The sequence below is a fragment of the Apium graveolens genome, chromosome 3 (genome assembly GCF_009905375.1).
Source record: "Apium graveolens cultivar Ventura chromosome 3, ASM990537v1, whole genome shotgun sequence".
NCBI lineage: Eukaryota > Viridiplantae > Streptophyta > Magnoliopsida > Apiales > Apiaceae > Apium > Apium graveolens.
In genome coordinates, this window is record NC_133649.1 from 294,904,813 (window position 1) to 294,924,092 (window position 19,280).

Below are 19,280 nucleotides of genomic sequence, written 5' to 3' on the forward strand. Positions count from 1 at the left end.
TAGGGACCTTCCTCTAGCACTTTAAGATTTTAGATGAGCTGATTACTCAACTTGGTATCGGAGTTTAGGCTGGCGAGGGGACTAAGGTTCGAACCGTTCCACTCTTCGACCCATAAAGGGGTTTTCGAGGTTACTCAACATCAAACCTAAGTTCATGTAACTTTTCATATTTTCCCAGTGCAACCAGATATCTGAATTAGTTCCGAAACTGCTATGTAAAGTAATATATATAGCAAATTAAGGTTGAAACAATGTGAGTACTTAAATCAATTACTACTTGTAAATGCAATGACTTGTGTGTGGATTAGCAACTTCAAGATCGTGTTCTTTTGAGTTTATTCAACTAGGAATTGTACGAAAATGAAAACATCTTAAGGAGAAAGAGACCTTAAGCAACTATATATAGGTTCACTGAAAGTACTGAATTGAAATATTTCAACAATGAATTAGGATATGCAGTTGTAAAAACCATGTATGCCTAGCTACAAAATTTAATCCATATATAATTATACAAACAACAAAATAACTAAATCGGTACTATATATATAAGATATGAAAAAGAAAAGGAATGCTGGGAACAAGAGTGCAGAATGTGATCAGGCATAAAAACTGTCTAAAAAATCAGAAGTCTCTCAAGTAATGAGCGCACAATTTTGTTACAAAATGACACATATCAAAATTTTATTAATTAAATGAAAATAGACATCTGTATTTATATCAAAATCACCAATAAAATCATTACATATCGTCAAATCACCCGTGACTAGGGGTGTATGCGGTTATGTTTGGTGCGGTTGAGAGGTCAAAATCTCACCAAATCACATATAGCGGTTTTCTTAAATCAATCGTGACTTTTTCAACCACGCGGTTGCAGTTGGTGCAGATCGACTTGCGGTTCAACTATCGACTTGTATGATAAATGACAAATAAAAATAGTTCATTATAAATATACTTATCAAATCTTAGAAATTTGTAAAAATAAAATGTACTAAAAGAGTACAAGTGGTTAATACAAATTATATATGGTTGTTTCAGTGTTTGATAATATATATTATATCCCAAAACCCCAAACTCTTTATCTTTTAATTCTTATATATGGTTATTTATGCGTTTGATGATATATATTATATATTATATATTATTATATATTATATATTATATTATATATATAGCGTTTTGCGGTTGTGGTTCGACTTTTGTGATTATTTAAAAATTAAATTCGCAATCAATCCACGAATATGCGGTTTCTGTAATTTAAATTCGCATTCGATCTGCATTTTGCAATTATCCGCAAGGAGGGTGCGATTATTACCTGTACAGCACTACCCGTGACATGTCATTTTGTAACAATTTTTTGTACAATTTTTTGTGAATCTGATATTACTTTTTTTTAATCAAAAAAAGTTGGCCACAATTATTAATCATATTCCACAATTGAATACTATCTTTTCTTTGTACAATGATTAGTACTAATATAATGTACTAATCAATTAAATCCAACACAGGGGAATACTCGTCTATATTATATTTATTTTTCTGATATTTGTAAATAAATACAAGTAATTTGAAAATTTATCGAATTTTCAATAATATATTATATAGGATTAAAATAAATAGAAAACTTTTATAAAAAAAATTAAATTATTATCACACAAAAATAAAATATTCTTAAGCATAAATTAAAATAATTTTTTTGATTGACATCGTAAATATAAACATATACACACAGATAGATACAAATCACTGCAACTCATAACGGCATCCCAAATATCTAACCGTCGCCGATTCAAATTCACCGGAGAAGATGCACGAAACCGATTTGCACGATTTATCCGATGATGCTGATTACGCTGCTTCTCTGCAACAAGTAAGCATCAATTACATACATATATACATACATGTTTCTGTGTATAGCTTAACTACAATTACTCAATTGATTCATTTATATTGTGAAAATCGATTAGATATTGGTATTTTAATGATTGAATGTCGTGGATCGGAAATTTGTGGGAGTAATTGAGGGTGATTTTGAGTTTTAGGGTTCGGCGAGCATGACTCGAAGTGATAGTAGTAAACATAGTTCAGCGAGTGATCCAGAAGGTGCTGAATTGGTTTATTTGAAGGATAATGTTACGATTCATCCCACACAGTATGCGTCGGAGAGGATCAGTGGAAGATTGAAGTTGATTAAACAAGGATCTTCTCTGTTTATGGTACTCTCTCTCCCCCTGCTCCTCTCTCTCTCTCTCTCTCTCTCTCTCTCTCTCTCTCTCTCTCTCTCTCTATATATATATATATATATATATATATCTCGTATTTGCTTCATGTAATGTGGTATCTCTCCCTCTCCCTCTCCCTCTCCCTCTCTCTGTCATGATCTTGACTATTTTTTTGAGTTTTTTGTTAAAATTAAACTAAGAAAACAAAGTAAGAGCATGAAGGAAAATTGCTGAAAGTAAAGATAAAAACTAAACATTCAATTCATTTCATTTCCTGTTCTCAAATGAATGGAAGAGTACAGTATATAAGCATAATACTGTTCTAAACACTATGGACCAGAACTTATAACCCATTTCTACGCATGGCCCAACAATAATATCAAGCCCATTAGTATCACTCGGCCTAAATCGTGACATTTTCCACTCCTTCAAAACATCCTTGTCCTCAAGGATGTAATGTGAATAAATCTTGTGCTTATCTTTCACCAATGCTTGTACAATATAGCTGATGCACATGTACCATTCTCTGGTTGCCTCAAGTTTCTTGGTTTTCGGTGCACCTATAACTTCAACATTTGTAGCCAATTCAGCCGGTATATATTTATCCTCACCCATCCGTGTAGGAGAGAATATAAAAGGGTGACTAAAAGTTGCTGGAGTCAAAAACATGTAAATTTCAAGACCAGCCCATTCAAATATATTGTCCTCGGGATTTTTGAGAGAATTCATCGCGATATCGCTTACTGGCTGAACCAATTTATTGCCCGCACTAACCTTTTTCTTTACAATGACATCATGTGCCAGTGCCCAATCAAGAGAAAATATATCGTCTTTAGAAGAGCCAACTTCATCCAGCAAGACTTGAGAACAATTAACCTCTGCAGTGTCATCATTAGATGGATAATGGAACATATTAATACTCGCTTTCTCTGAGAAGACATTGTTAGTAAACACCAGCTTGGGAGGCTTTGTATAAAGATTCTTTTGTGCACTACTAACACCAAACTTTAGTTGCAACTTCTCATCAACAGCTTGTTCTGGTACTTTAATTTTCAAACATGCAGGCTCCAAAATATGGTGTTCCACATCAAGTCGCAAAGCACATTTAAATGTTCCACAAATTGATATAGCTTGGCCAGTATCCGCGATAATAGCATCATCGTAGAACACACTACAAGATTTACTCTTAATTTGCACTCTATTAATGTTTCGTAAAGCTGCAATTACATGCCTTATTGCTGACTCCCACATGCAATGCTCATCATCGGCAAGTCTAGTGCATACAAAAACTTTACCCACAACAAGAGAATAGTAAAACCCAAGGTCGCTTAGCCCAATTACCTTAAAATCAGTCCCAACATGCAGTGCTTCCATAAGTTCCTTCTCTAAATAATCCATCATTACCAAATTGATCATCAAAATTGTCACAGTCGTCCTGAGTTCCCTAATGATCATAAGTTCCGAGATAGCTACATTCACTTCAGGTATTTGATCAAGCAGTATCCTTGCACACTTCTCGGCTATATCAGGCTTTACCTTTTTATATGCTTGAATCTTCACTATACGATCATGCTCCAAAAAACAAAGCTTTACATATAGTTGCAGAGATGTTTTGAGTTGGGATTCAAGACTCTCCATAGAAAAATGCTCGACTACAAAATATTCTTCCCAACTATTTGTTAAGCGCTTGTAGAAGAGTACATACTCATTCTTCGAGATTTCTTTAGGCTTACGCAACCAGATATGCTTCTGCTTGTTAATAACCTGCCATTCATGAAAAACCTCAATGGTCTTCTTTTCTTTAGAATTTTTCTTTTCTCTGTCCTCGTCGATTTCCTCTACATCACCTTTATCTTCAGGTTTAGCCTCATGAAAGAGCTGTTTAATAATCCTGACTCGGTCAGCAAGAGAGTTACTCTTATTTCCTCTAGCAAGTGACTCAGTACTATCATTGAAGCCATCTTTGACAATTAAATTGATACTCAATAAAGTCCCCTCGACGTTCTTATGTAATAACTGGGTTTGATAATAAGCAAACAAAAGTTCTGAGAATTCAAAAGACACTTCATCATCGAGATTTTGATCATGAATTAGATTTATCAAGTACCATTCCAAAATTATTGGACGAGTTAACTGACCAAAAACAACATAATTATTACAACATTTTCCTCCACAATCATAGTCGATAGAACATGATATCGCTAGACAACTAACAATTCTATTCCTGACTTTTACTCCAGAGAACACCTTAATCAGTTCCCATAAATTGTTATCACACTCTAAAGAATAGCTCCATATCACACTTACCTCGTCAACATTCACCAAACCATTACCTTCGTCGAGCAACTTCAAATCACATAGGTTTTTACTACTTTTACCTAGAACCTCAACCTTACCACGCTCATTCTCATGAAGCTTATAACATTTTAGTTCACCAACTTTGTCCCAACACTGAAAGCACTTCTTAACATGAACTTTCCTCCTAGTTACAACAAAATTCTGATGCAAATCACATATATATTTCTCGGGGAAATTATCATTAATCCCCCCTTTGACAATTTGCTTGCGGTAAGTACTAATTCCATGTCTACTATCCTGAGCCACTGATTTCCTCTGAAGCATATTTCCAAACATGTTACATCCTCTCATGTTACACGAACTATTAACCAACCCAAATAAATTCATCTTCCAATTGATCATTTCATTACCAAACAATTCATCAAACACTTGTGTTGCATTTACATCGCTTTTAAATTTAATACCAAAATTTTCAAAAACTTTACCATATTCGTTCTCATGGAGCTTATAAGCCACAATCCTGTCATAATCTATTTTCAAAACATTCCAATAGAGTGTGGGAGAGTAAATAATTGGATTTGTACCTCGGGGAATCAACACTGGAGCTTTTCGGGAAAATACTCTCTCAGAGTAATGATCGAACACCTTGTGTGCTGGTATTGCAGGTAGTAATTTCAACTCATTTTAGCACGTCTCCTTTGACTGCTTCTGTAGGTTGCTTTCTTCATAATCATCAACATTATCCAACACATCTTCCTTAACTAGCTTGGACAAATCAGCTTCAACCTCTCTTCCCAATATGTTTTTATTAAACAGCTTTGAAGAATTTGCACAACTCTTCCCCATATTCTCAAGTGTTTCAATTATTTCCGCAAATTTGTCTTCCATCTTGTGCCAAATATTATGCGTGAGGCTGAAATTTGGCTCCTGACAAGCTTCAACGCTTCCTTCCAACAAAATTGGTAGATCAATATATCTCCTTTTCTTCTCGATTAACATTCCGATTTCAGCGAGTTTGTTATCCAACTGGGTGAATTTATCATCCAAGTGTTGTAAATAATCTTTTGTAACATCACAAATTAGCGTCTGAGCTGGAGGAATGTAAGCTGCGTAAGTTGTGTTATATGATAGATTTGGTGGTGGTTCGACATAGTGAAAAAGATGAGACGTCGGAGGTGGTGTGTACTGAGGCGGCGGAGGTGTTGGAAATGATGTGTACGACCGATAGAAATTAGGGTTCTGAAATGGATTTGAAATATAAGAACTGGCTGGATAACAAACAGTAACCGTGCTTGTTATGTCCGAGAAACCGCTAGCTCTGATACCATTTGTCATGATCTTGACTATTTTTTGAGTTTTTTGTTAAAATTAAACTAAGAAAACAAAGTAAGAGCATGAAGAAAAATTGCAGAAAGTAAAGATAAAAACTAAACATTCAATTCATTTCATTTCCTGTTCTCAAATGAATGGAAGAGTACAATATATAAGCATAATACTGTTCTAAACACTATGGGCCAGAACTTATAACCCATTTCTACGCATGGCCCAACAATAATATCAGGCCCATTAGTATCACTCGGCCTAAATCGTGACACTCTCGTATTTGCTTCATGTAATGTGGTATATTACTCTCTCTCTCTCCCTCTCGTATTTGCTTCATGTAATGTGGTATATTACTCTCTCTCTCTCTCTGTATATATATATCTCGTATTTGCTTCATGTAATGTGGTCTCTCTCTCTCTCCCTCTCCCTCTCCCTCCCTCTCCCTCTCTCTCGTATTTGCTTCATGTAATGTGGTATATTACTCTCTCTCTCTCTCTCTTTATATATATATATCTCGTATTTGCTTCATGTAATGTGGTCTCTCTCTCTCTCTCTCTCCCCCTCCCTCTCCCCCCTCCCTCTCTCTCGTATTTGCTTCCCTCTCTCCCTCTCCCTCTCTCTCGTATTTGCTTCATGTAATGTGGTATATTACTCTCTCTCTCTCTCTCTCTCTCTCCGTCTCCCTCCCTCTCGTATTTGCTTCATGTAATGTGGTATATTACTCTCTCTCTCTCTCTCTCTCTCTCTCTCTCTCTCTCTCTCTCTCTCTCTCTACCTCTCTCCCTCTCTCTCTTATTTGCTTCATGTAATGTGATAAGGAACTAACAATTCCAAATTTTGCAAGTCGTGGTTTCCGTATAAAGGGCATAGCTCAAATGCTAAGATTTCTGAGAGAGGTTAGACTCTGATAATGCTGAACTGTTGAATATAATGTATCTAGGGCCATGGATTAGTGAATAAGTGTGTGATATAATGTAATGCAGACAAGAACCTGTATACAATAAGGGCGGTGCCTTTTACGGAGATCAGATCGATTCGGAGGCACACACCTACTCTTGGCTGGCAATACATTATTGTTGTTTTATCATCAGGTGCAATTCTACAGAATGATTTTTTGATTATTATTATGATAATTATATTGCCAATAAGCTTTGGTAGCTACTAAATGATGTCTACTGCATTTTTTTAAGAGTTGTGATTGCCAATAAGCTTTGGTAGCTACTAAATGATGTCTACTGCATTTTTTTAAGAGTTGTGACTTATGACATCAATCTTATAATTATACTCGAAAACTAATTGTGTTGCTGCTACATGCTCTATTTGTTTGTGAATGCCATTTTGTTTTACTATGAAATTAGTAGATACTAAAAGTCATCTTCCCTCCCGTAATCATTTTTATTTAAACATTCATATGTAGTTCTCCTAAATTTTTTTTTCTCCATGAACTTTTTTTTTGACAGAAATCCTATGCAATTTTTTTAAATACTAATTTTATAGCAAGTTGTCCAAGGCATAAACATCTTGATGCCTCCTTAGGAACTGTTATTAGGTAATATACTCATTACAAGTCTCTTTCTTCATGCAAATGATCTGATTATAGGAGATATGACATGTATTTTGGTAACCAAGCAACCAACTAAACCAAAAATACACCCAGTATATCCCGCTCAGAGTTTGGAGTATGACATTTATCTTGGTCTGACTATCAGTTGTGTCTACTTTAGCATATATGTTATTTTTTTCATGGTTAATGAAATAACTTCCTTTTTTGTTGTTTGCAGGTCTTGCATTTCCTCCCCTCTATTTTTACAATGGCGGAGTCCGTGAATTTTTGGGTACTGTAAAGCAACATGTTTCTCTTGTAAGGTACAAGTTTGATTAACCACAAGTAGTAGGTTAATGTTTAGATAATGTAAAAGAATTAGACGGAGTAAGATAAACTAAAGTCAAAAGCGAATGTATCTTAATTTTTCATGGATCCACTACTATATTAACTTTTAAGTTTTGATTTCAATCATAAGTCAATAGTAGTAATAATTTTTCTTCAAGTTGCCTTTCACCCCTTCCTAAACTAAAGGTTTAATAAAAATTGTGTTTAAGCAGTCACTCCATGTAATGTAATCATATTGAAAGTATCCACTCTACACCATCCGGGTACCTCTGGAATGTAAAATATATTTTAAAGCTACTATTGGAAGATGCAAGGAGAAAGGAAGTTAGAGTAGTATAGGTAGATACAAGGGGAAAGGAAGTAAGAGTAGTATATTTGTGACGCCAGTAGTATGTTTGTGTATGACTAAATCATCATGTCATGGTGGTTTGACATTTGATATTGATGCTAGAAAGGATGGACAACTTGAATTGTACCCCATATGCCATTTGATGTGGGACGGCAGTTACGAGTAGATAGAGTAACAATTATGGGTGATTTAACCGTGGAACAAACACTACCTTTTGAGGTTTCCAACTGCAGGCATTGATTTTAACTAGTATTGTAGATAAGGTGAATATATAAAATCACATGTGAAAAAAAGAAGGTTATAATTCAAAATCACATGTATAAAGAGGAGACAAATCCTTATAGACAAAGACCCAAGACATATGGGCTAAAATAAATAAAGTTTATTGGTTCAGTAATACATACTGCTAGTCTACATCTATTAATAAGAAGTCCACATTTGATTGTAATTAACAGGTGAAGTTTTGCAAAAATCTTATTAAAAATGCATGCTTAATAGTTGTCAATTTCTTGTTTCTAGGTCAGCAGAAGATGCAAATGTATTTCTTGTCAATGATTTTCAAGACCCTCTCCAGGTGCGCATCTAATTTGACTCATTTTTTATTTATTTTTAAACCTCAGCAAATTTTATGGCTTGTACTGACCAAAACCCTTTTTGACCTACAACGTATTGTATACATACATAGAGATATACCAATCAACTATGTCGTCTTTTGTTTTATGGAGTATCAAATAATTTAATGTGCCTTGTAATCAACTACCAAATAATTTTCCCAGTGATATTTGTTGGAAATTTATCTAATCTCATTTTTGAAGCTGTTGAAGTAGATTGCTTATGCTTCTATTTGTCAATATAATTTTTAATTTATCTAGCTGCTCTTGAACATTGTACATATTCGTTTAGCCAAAAAAAACTTCGTAAACGTTCTTGTAGATGCTCAAAACTATGTTTTTCGTTGCTTAAAAGATGTTTCCTTCTCTCTAAAATGTATTTACCACCCTAATGTTTGGCCTTGATATCGGGGTTGTTTGTTTTAGATCCCAAGTAAATTGTTACTTGAAATAAGTTTGAGCTTTAAAGTAATACTCTTTTGTTTGTTAAATTTTTACCTATCTTTTAGAATTGACTTGTAAGTTGATTCTCGAAAAGAAGAAACTATGTATTTGTTCTAGTGATTCAAATAAAATTTGTAATTTGACTTGCAAAAATTAATATTTAACTCCTCACATGTAACTTATAGCATATCTCTGAATTGTTATTCTTGTACAGTCTGTAAGCTATATTTTATTAATTGAAGTATCCAAACAGATAATAATTTGTAAGAATTATATCAAATACAACTTTAAGTAACAACAAACCTTTTAAGGTAAGCCAAACAGTCCTTAATTCATATTGTGATATTTGTTTAGAGAACGTTGTCTTCATTAGAGCTTCCGAGGGCTGTTTCCATTGCAAGTGGACAATCACAATCTAATTCGACAAGTTCATCCCCCTCAAGTAGAAACCACGAGAAAACCAGTGAAAGTACTTTTGATGGCAGTTTGAGTAGTATTTACCAAAGTGGTCGGCAGAGGCAGAAGAACAATGATCCTGCTCGGGATCTTTCAATTCAAGTGTTAGAAAAATTCTCTCTTGTGACAAGATTTGCTAGGGAAACAACTTCACAGCTCTTTCGCGAAAATAGCGATGGCTTTGGTATTAGTGAGAAGAGGAACCATAACCAGTCTTCACATAATTACTCTCATGCTACAACTGCAGATGATGTCAAGGTTCCTGCTGAAATTCCTGTTGTCCCAGATCCTTTGGAGGTAAACTCTTTTTTCCTTTACTTTGCAAGATGTTCTTTTAAGGGAGCTATACTGTGACCTGTGACAGAAAAAGTAGTGAGAATATCAGATCTCAACACTAAAATTTGATTTGTATAATCTATGTAATATGTATTTTGTTGATTAGTACAGTTATACATATATATTAACGTCCTGACAGCTTTTATGTAGATCTGTATCACATCTGGTGATATCTTCATTAGTATGACTAAGTCTAAGATAGTTTATCTGTAGCTAAATCTGCTTCATATATTTCCACTTATTATTGCCTGTGCTATGATTTCTAAAGCGCTCATCCCTAAAACCTATATTCAGGCAGGAAGAGCTATTTAATCCTTTATCCAAGCAATATGGGATTAGACCCTTTAAGCTAGGCTAGTAGTCTAGTACTGGATCAGAACTAAGAAGTAGCCACCATGCTTCTGTACTTATCTCCACTCTAACAAACTAGGCTTCCCTGTGCTTTCCAATTTTGAATGTGGTCTTTCCCATCCCAGGGGCTCCTGTTTTATTGGACAGAGTAAAATGCTCATCAACATGAAGTACTTCCCATTCTGGTTTTTGGAGTATCATATGGTTGGTACTAACAGGATCATCCCAACATAGGAAAGGCGCTGCGTGGGCCTTGTCTAAATATAGAAATTTAAAATCTGTGGTGCTGTGTAAACTAGATGTTTTCTTCACTTTCTTTAATTTACAATGTTCTTGTTCCTATGTGTACCAATTTAAGCTTGAGCTAAGTAAAGCAGCTACCATTTTTTTGTAGCTTCCACTTCCAGACCACTTTTTGAACGACTGTTATTTACAAAATCGCAATTCTATTAGACAAACAAAATCTACAGAACTCTACACAGTGTTTTATCCAGTGTCGTAGCTATACTTTTTTTATTTTGTAGGTTCGACTGACCTTTTGCTTAAGTGCAGGTTGACAAATTAACACTAGTGTGGGGAAAACCACGGCAACCCCCCATGGGTCCTGAAGAGGTAAGGTCTATGTTTTTAGTTCATTTTTGGGCAAATATGATGTTGTATTTAATTGCTCAGAATTATGAATCATGTGTGTAAAGCAAGTAAGTTTATCTTGCATGTCTTTTTTGCTATAGGCATTATGGTTTGTTATTTTAAATTCTTCAGAGATTTTTTAAAGGTTTTTGATGCCAAACAGAGAATTAGAATATTAGCTTGTTTTTTATTTTATATTATTATTTAGATATAAGTGTGTTTTGTAATTAATAATTATATAATCTATTAGGAACATTCTAGATTATAGATTATAGTAGTAGAAAAAAAAATAAAGGATTTGTTTCCTTTAATTAGTTATGGTAGTTTATATATAAGTATAAGTATTCTAGGTTTCAGGAAATTACTTGGCTTCCAAGTAATCGTTATCTTTATAATCTCATGTAATCTTTCATTATAGAATAGAATCGATTGATTATTAAATTGAGAATTGCTTCTCTCTTGTTATGGGTTGCGATCCTAACAAACCTCTCTTCCGCGGTTGAGAAATCCTAGGGGTAGTGATTTTTCTTCGGTTGGATCACCTTGGGTGTGGATTTTCTGTGGTTGATCCACGAATATCTATCATGTTTTTAATACCTGTCCTGCATCAGTTTTCTTTGCCTTCAACTATATTAAGATTCAGTTTGGTGAACACTCTGCAAGGTCCCCGTTATGACCACATTGTCCTGGACTCGTTTCATCTCTATTAAGTGAAATGCATGTGAAGTATACCTATATTATATGTTTAAATTAAACTGATTCAGAAAGGTGATCCATTCAAGTACTTAATTTTTTCCTGAGGATTGACTTTCTTATATCTATTCATGGGATCTACAAACCGATGTAGGACAACTAACAAAAACAATCAGACATTAATGTTTAACAATCTTGGTGATTGAACTGCATAATAATCACTACCCCTAAATAATTCAAATTGTGGAATTAAAAATATTAATTGAAATGAACATACAGGATATAACTGAATTTCAAACAATCAATTTGAAAAATGATAATCATCGAACAGGAAAATTGTTATTTTTCTTTTAGCATGGAAGAGAAGAAAATAGTTGGGAGGCGTAATAGATCTTAATTAGTTATTTTGTTATCCCTGGATCTAACAGTAGAGTACTACCTAGTTAATAAAAGTAAATCAGTCAAGATGTAATAATATACATCATTTACTGGAGGCTAAAAAATGAAACGGGCTAGTTCTACTGGTATCTCTCATCTCTCTATCTTTTTTACCTTTCTCTTTAAGTAGTTGATTGCGAACCTCTTATTGAAATCCCTAGCTTGTCTCAACTTCTTTCTGATCTCAAACTATATCTATCCGATTCTACCTAAATCTAACTCAAAGCTCTTTACTTCTCTGTGGTTTATCTCTAATTCTTTGTACATATACAAAACTTTAGATTTCTCAAGTACTGCAACTCCAGTCCCTTGCAGAAAAATTGATCAAAATAGGTGAAGTACTCTAGATTATTGGGGACTGATTGTCTCCGTAATATGTGGAGATCATGTAATAAGACCTGAATCTATTATGCTTACATATTAATTGATCAGTATTCTGGAATTCCCACTATTATCTAGAATAGGAATAACATTAAGTAGTTTTCCTATGGATAACAATAAAAATGTTGATGATTAAACACCAAGATCGTATTGTTTGTTCAAAGTTGTGTTCCTCACATCAAAATGTTCTTGAAATATTTTCTTTGCACCTTTTTGTTAGTCATTGGTGTAACCTTTTTTCACTATTTCCTGAACTGAGTATTTGCAGTGGGAGTGTTTCTTGGATCCTGAAGGACGGGTACTAGATGAAAAATCGTTAAGAAAGAGAATTTTTTATGGGGGAGTGGAGCATCCACTACGGAAAGAGGTTTGTCTGTGATACTTGCAGTCTATATATACAATAGTCAACAGTGTGTGTATTGTGTTATAATATTTCCTTTTGTGGGTGAGGTATATCGAGCCCAATTATATTTTCTCAAGGTTCTAATTTTATGTATGCAGGTCTGGACATTATTGTTGGGTTATTATGGACATGATTCCACTTATGTGGAAAGGGAGTATATGATGGCAGTCAAGAAAACAGAGTATGAGACCATTAAGAAGCAGTGGCAGGTATTTAGCTAAACTTTAGGCCTTCGGTGATCAGCTTTTGTTCATGCTCCGTGAATTCATGGGCATTATGCGTGTGTTTAAATTTATTTACCCATAAGCAAAAATAAAAATACAGAATCAATGGTCATGCATGTTGATGTAGGACAGATTTAATAAAGAAGTGACTATGAAAAAACAATAAAAAGATAGCGTGGATGGAATTACTGCACAAAACCCAAAGTAACAATATTGGGAGATTGAAGCGAATAACAATCTTTACTCCAATAGATTTCAATCGATTTCCAACTGCAGAAGGAAGAAGCTCAATTAATATTGATATCATATCAGAATTTATGAAACAAGCATATTTTTGTAAGGGATCGAATTAGTGATATTAAGCCCGACAGCTAGGGTACACTAAGTGCAACTAATAATAATAACTTTAACTACAACATCCGTCTACCATCTGCCTTACTACCAAGTGCAAGTGCATAGTACAAAGTCACATTATAATAAATAGGATACACACTATTAACTTAAAACTAAGATTAAATTTAATTAAACATTCACTAGCAAATATAGGGTTTCCTTTTTACTTCCTTCCACATCACATGTACAGTTTCTTTTCATATGTGTACTTGTTGAGGGACGAGGGTAATCTGATAGCATTAAGTTTCTCTTTCATCCTTATTAAAATTCGAAAGTATGATTTGGCTTCAACATATGGTCTCATATCTTTTAGTATATGGAAATTTAACACTTAGAAACATGTTCTTTAACCGCTGAAAGCTGACTTTGATTTTGAAAGTGATGTTCGTGAAGAGCACTAAATCTACACCTGCCAAGGGATTGTCTTTGAACACAAACATTTATATAAGCCTTCGTTTTGTGACTCTTCTTTTTAAATTAAGATCTTAAGATTTCTTCATCATAGTAAATCTTGACCTCATACATCATATTGAAGTGTTTATGCGCGTCTTCATTGAGACTGAAAGCTTAATTGAAGATACAGTTTTTTTGTGCTGATGAACATTATGCAGGCTAATTTAATGGAATGAGTAATGTTTTCAATAAATAATAGAAACCAAGGTTGGAATTAGATAAATCCATCCGGTTTAGAGTAGCAATGATTGAATTAAGGACCGTTTCTTGGGAGTTAGCTAGTTTTGTGCTTGTTAAATAGCAAATAGAGGGAGAGCTACCAGGACATGTAGTTACATTGCCTACATCTTATACTCAGAATGGATAGTAGGACAATGTATTGACAACTTATTGGTAACGAGTTGATTCTTCCTTTTGTGGTTGCCTTTTTGACATTTTTAAAGTGGTTTGTTTGTGAGTTGGCCTGAAATCAACCATTTGTAACACAGAAATGACCATGGGTTCTTAGTCCGAGTCCGTGATATTTTTTCCTATGATGTCGGCTATATGTTCATAAAATAGAGAGCTCATGATATTGCAAAGAATTTTGGTAAATAGTGCTCGGACCTCTTTCAATGTGGGAACTGACCATTGTATTTAATGGGCACATGAAATTAATTATTTTGGAATGTTCGATTTGCAGAACTTGTGACAATAAATGAATATATTCTGACTGTAACATCCTGTCCTATATTACTTTCTGTTATTGTGAAATGACTTTCTGATCATGTAAGGACCATCAAAGTCAAGATTCAAGGAATTATATTTTATTTTTTCATGTTCCCCTACAGAGCATCTCTGCAGAGCAGGCAAAAAGATTTACCAAATTCAGAGAAAGGAAAGGTCTTATCGATAAAGATGTGGTACCTAAAGATAGGCCTTATCGATTAAAATGAAGTTCATTAAATTTGTTTTTTTTGTACTTGAATTTCTGTTTGTGACATGGTTATGTTTGTGTATTGCTTCAAGGTAAGAACCGACAGGTCGCTATCGTTCTACGAAGGGGATGACAATCCAAATGTGAATGTTCTACGTGATATACTTCTGACATATTCATTCTACAATTTTGATCTTGGTTATTGTCAGGTAGTACTTTATATCATTATAGACTGGATATGCTATATTAAAAAGGATTTAAGTGTATAGTGATGTGTCTAACCTGATTGATGCTCCCTGAAACAAAACTTCCAAATTCTATATACTGTTGTTGACTGTTGTGGCCATCTTCTCCATCTCTTTCTTCCTAAGGAAGAAATATGCAAAAATGGCCAATTTCCCAACTCAAATGCTTTTGAAATCCAAAAATGACCAATTGAGCCAGTCTAAACTGTAACCCTTTATAAGGAAATGGAACAATTTTAATGAAATGATGATATAAGATAGAGCGGAAATTTTGTAAATCTTTTAACACATTAATGCATTAATTATGTACTTCCTGATTCATGTGATGAAACATGTTTGATACTTGCACCATCTTACACTTGAGCACTACAACTGTGTAATGGTTGAGTTTGATGCTCTGAAACAGTTCGATGTATATGCTTTTTTTCTTTATAGCTGCTATTTTTGTAACATGTACATCTTACAGTAGCATAAAAATCTTTAAGCCATAAGTTGTGGGATTCAACCATTTCAATAAGTATTACTGTCACTCTTTCCTTCCTCTTTTGAAAGATATCAGTATTGTGCTATTCAGGCGATAATGTTTTGCAATTGTGTCCTTTGTTATACACGTATGAAGTTGTTGTTACTAATTTTTTATGTAACTTGATAATCATTCTTGTAGGGCATGAGTGATCTTCTATCCCCAATTCTGTTTATTATGCAAGATGAATCAGAAGCATTTTGGTGTTTTGTTTCACTGATGGAAAGACTTGGGCCCAATTTTAATCGCGATCAAAATGGCATGCATTCTCAATTATTTGCTTTGTCAAAGGTCTTTCCTCATCTATCTTTTGGTCATAATTGTTTCAAATTTTACTGATTGCTTTATTCTTATATTATGAATTTATCCCTTTTATCTTTAACATTTTAGCATATATGATTCATTGCAAGCTTAGGCGAAATATCTAGTGATATAGAGGAAAAACTTTGGATATCAAGATAAATAATAATTGAGAGATGATTCAATAGTTTCATATCTCAACTCAGCCCAATAGACACCTGAAATAATGTATTTCTATATTTTTCTCATCGAAGAATTGTAAGCTAGCTTTACAGATAACGGCGGACAAAAATTACTTAAAAAATAATTACCTTCTAAATAACACAAGCTGTTGCAAATATACTCGACTTCCATACTGAAATCCATCGAAGTTTATATCATTGCCTTTGTAAAACTTCTTGGATAATGGTGAGAATGTTTTGATGTGTTATCTGTAAATGTTTTTTAGATTTAACATATTGGTAAAGTCTTAATGATTTCAAAAGAGGTATAAAAGAAATGCTAATGTAATTGTGTTTATGGTGGCAGCTTGTTGAATTGTTAGACAGCCCTTTGCACAACTACTTCAAGCAAAAGGACTGCTTGAACTATTTCTTCTGTTTCCGTTGGGTCCTTATACAATTTAAAAGGCAAGTGAGATTATCATTACAGTTTTATATGGTTTTTTGTAGGTCACTTCATCTCTCATATTTCAGTTTCAACGAGTGTCTGTTGGCTTTAATTTGTATATAAAAATTGAAAATCTGGGTTCAGTTCTCAGCACTAATGTTATGTTTTCACTTGAGAAACTATCCCGAACAGGATAAGCTAGGTGTGTTTGGTTTTGCTTGAAGAAAATATCTAAGCTTACACTAGATAAAATTAGTTATAGGTTAAATATCTTTTATGAAAAAGTGTTGGAGGTTTAGCATTAAGAATGTTAGACTTTTAATTTGTAATAAAAGGCCTTAACTGAACAGGAAATTATTGTGTTTAACCTAAGCTTCCTTCTGATCAGAACTAGGTCCCTCTTTGTTATTAGCAAGAGGAATAATAAATATGTGTTTTAGCCAGTCAGTAGTTGGGAAGTCGATTTCCGCAGGTGGCTTTTATGTTTTCCACGCCTTTGAAGAGGGCTGCCTCGCAAATTGTTTTATGTTTTTCTTAAATGTTGAGACTGTCGTCTGGCATCACATTTGTGTTTCTAGATTCTTTATAGTAGAACACAATCCTTTTATTTTTCTTTTAAATTCTTAAAATATGTACCAACTCCAATATTATTATTATGTTTGCAGAGAATTTGAATATGAGCAAATACTGCGACTATGGGAAGTTTTGTGGACACATTATTTGAGTGAGCATCTGCACTTGTATGTGTGTGTGGCAATTCTAAAGAAATATCGAAGCAAGATAATGGGAGAACAAATGGATTTCGATACATTGTTGAAATTTATTAATGAACTAAGTAGTCAAATAGAGCTTGATCCAATCCTGCGAGATGCAGAGGCTTTGTGCATTGTAGCAGGTGAAAATGGAGCGGCTTCCATCCCTCCCGGGACTCCACCTTCATTACCTATTGAGGACGGTTCATTTTTACCTTACCAAGATGATGATGTTCTGTAAGCAGTTGCTCTTGTCAAGGGAGATAATAATGTAGCTTTCTATTTTCTTATGACTATGTATTCACGCTTTGTAAATTGGTTTTTGGTATCATCTAAATGCCACTAAGCTCAAAATGGATTTCTGTTTGTAGTTTTTTGAGTAGTTTTTTGAGTTTATTTTAAGGTCTGTTAAACCTTGTTCTTCTAATTACAAGTAATTGGTCCGATATTTTGTCTTAAATCTAAACCTTTGGGTCATATTTGTTCCATGGTATTAACGATAGGATATTACTATATTCTTTTATATTTTCTAATCCTATGTTTGTGATATTAAAATTTATTTAAGATTAAATTAAAGATTATAATTCTTTAAATTATTTTATTTCTTTTTTTTTTAAATAACAAAGGTGTTAATTCAATAATAAAAAGACATACGACATCTATATCAATGATGCGGTCGAACATACAGTAAATTGTAGAGTCTGTTCTTATGAATAAACGGTTAAACGATATTTTGAAGATAATGTATATACAAATACAAGTATCCAATTTATGCATTCTCGTTAAATTACTGGTATTCTTTTCATCATGTCTGGTATCCTTTTCATCATGTCCTGTTGGAGTTATTGTTTGAGTTATCGCTTAAGTTTTATACAAAATTTGATCACCAAATAAAGATCCCGCTTACAATGAAAAAGCGAAAAATAAACCTCTAATCAAGTAAGGAAACAATATGAAAATACAAGCAAAAAATCGAATAAAAACAAACCAAAATAACTGAAATTAAAAAAACTTAAATCTGACAGTCGGAACCAGAACGTCGTTTAACTCTCGACTCCAATAAGTCCTGTTTGAATCGAAGAAAAAAGCCAACTGAAAGGCCTGATGATGTAGATATAGAAAAACAAACCAAACCTAATCAAAATGATAGATATTCTTCCTATAAGAAGAAAATTATTATAAAAAAAAACAAATCAAACTAGTAAGAATTTGGGGCTTTCCACCGGTTATGAGAAAGATCGAGTTAAGTAAGCATTTTAAAATTTGCGATTAGCTAAATTATCTCATTTCTAGTTTGTTTTGTTGGGATACGGGATAAGACAAATCATGTTGTTTAGGACTTATTTTTTAATTTTATCTACATAAAAAAATATGAGACTTAAAAATTAAAGAGTTATAATTCAATCTCATGATCATCTCTAATAAATCAAAACAAATATGAAATAAAATTTTAAAAATTATAATCCAACATTATAATTTTTTATTTTAAAACAAATATGAAATAAAATATTATAATTTCTAGAATTAATAATGAAGAGATGATTTGATTGGAACAATGATTTTAGGGTATTTAAACGTAATAAATTAGTAGAAAGTAAGGATGTGAATGGGTAGGGTAACCCGGCCCTACTTCCAATCGACCCGAACTAATTAAATTAAATTTAAATTTAAATTTATATCGGATCAGATTGGATTTAAATGCCATCTCACACGATACCTTTTAGGGGTGTGCACAGATTGGTTCAGTTCGGTTTTTACCGAAAACCGTTACCAAATCATATATGTCGGTTTGGTTCGGTTTCTACCTAATAACCGTAACCGAACCGTGCGGAACGGTTTTTTCGGTTCGATTAACCGTACGTTGATTTCGGTTTTTTTCGATTTTTAATTTCAAAAACTAAAATTTTATTATAATTATAAGAAAGAATTATCGTCATTTTACCATTGTATTTAGTCCATCAACTTTATAGTCTAGAAATTAAGAAATTAAATTAATTACATAATATATAATGAAACTGAACAACATTCTGGAAAGGCTGTTG

At 33.4% G+C, this 19,280-nt stretch overlaps 1 protein-coding gene across 1 annotated transcript; it reads left to right on the plus strand.

Annotated features, from left to right (window-relative positions):
* Window positions 1–1,707: 1,707 nt before the first annotated feature.
* Window positions 1,708–17,684, plus strand: LOC141713641 (uncharacterized). Its single transcript, XM_074517147.1, has 15 exons — window positions 1,708–1,867; window positions 2,040–2,213; window positions 6,685–6,736; window positions 6,824–6,931; window positions 7,622–7,706; window positions 8,600–8,654; window positions 9,490–9,888; window positions 10,831–10,890; window positions 12,689–12,787; window positions 12,922–13,032; window positions 14,724–14,795; window positions 14,902–15,018; window positions 15,719–15,868; window positions 16,406–16,506; window positions 17,152–17,684. Exons 1-15 carry the CDS (start codon window positions 1,805–1,807, stop codon window positions 17,477–17,479), a joined length of 1,974 nt encoding a protein of 657 aa, XP_074373248.1. The 5' UTR covers window positions 1,708–1,804; the 3' UTR covers window positions 17,480–17,684.
* The last annotated feature ends 1,596 nt before the right edge of the window (window positions 17,685–19,280 follow it).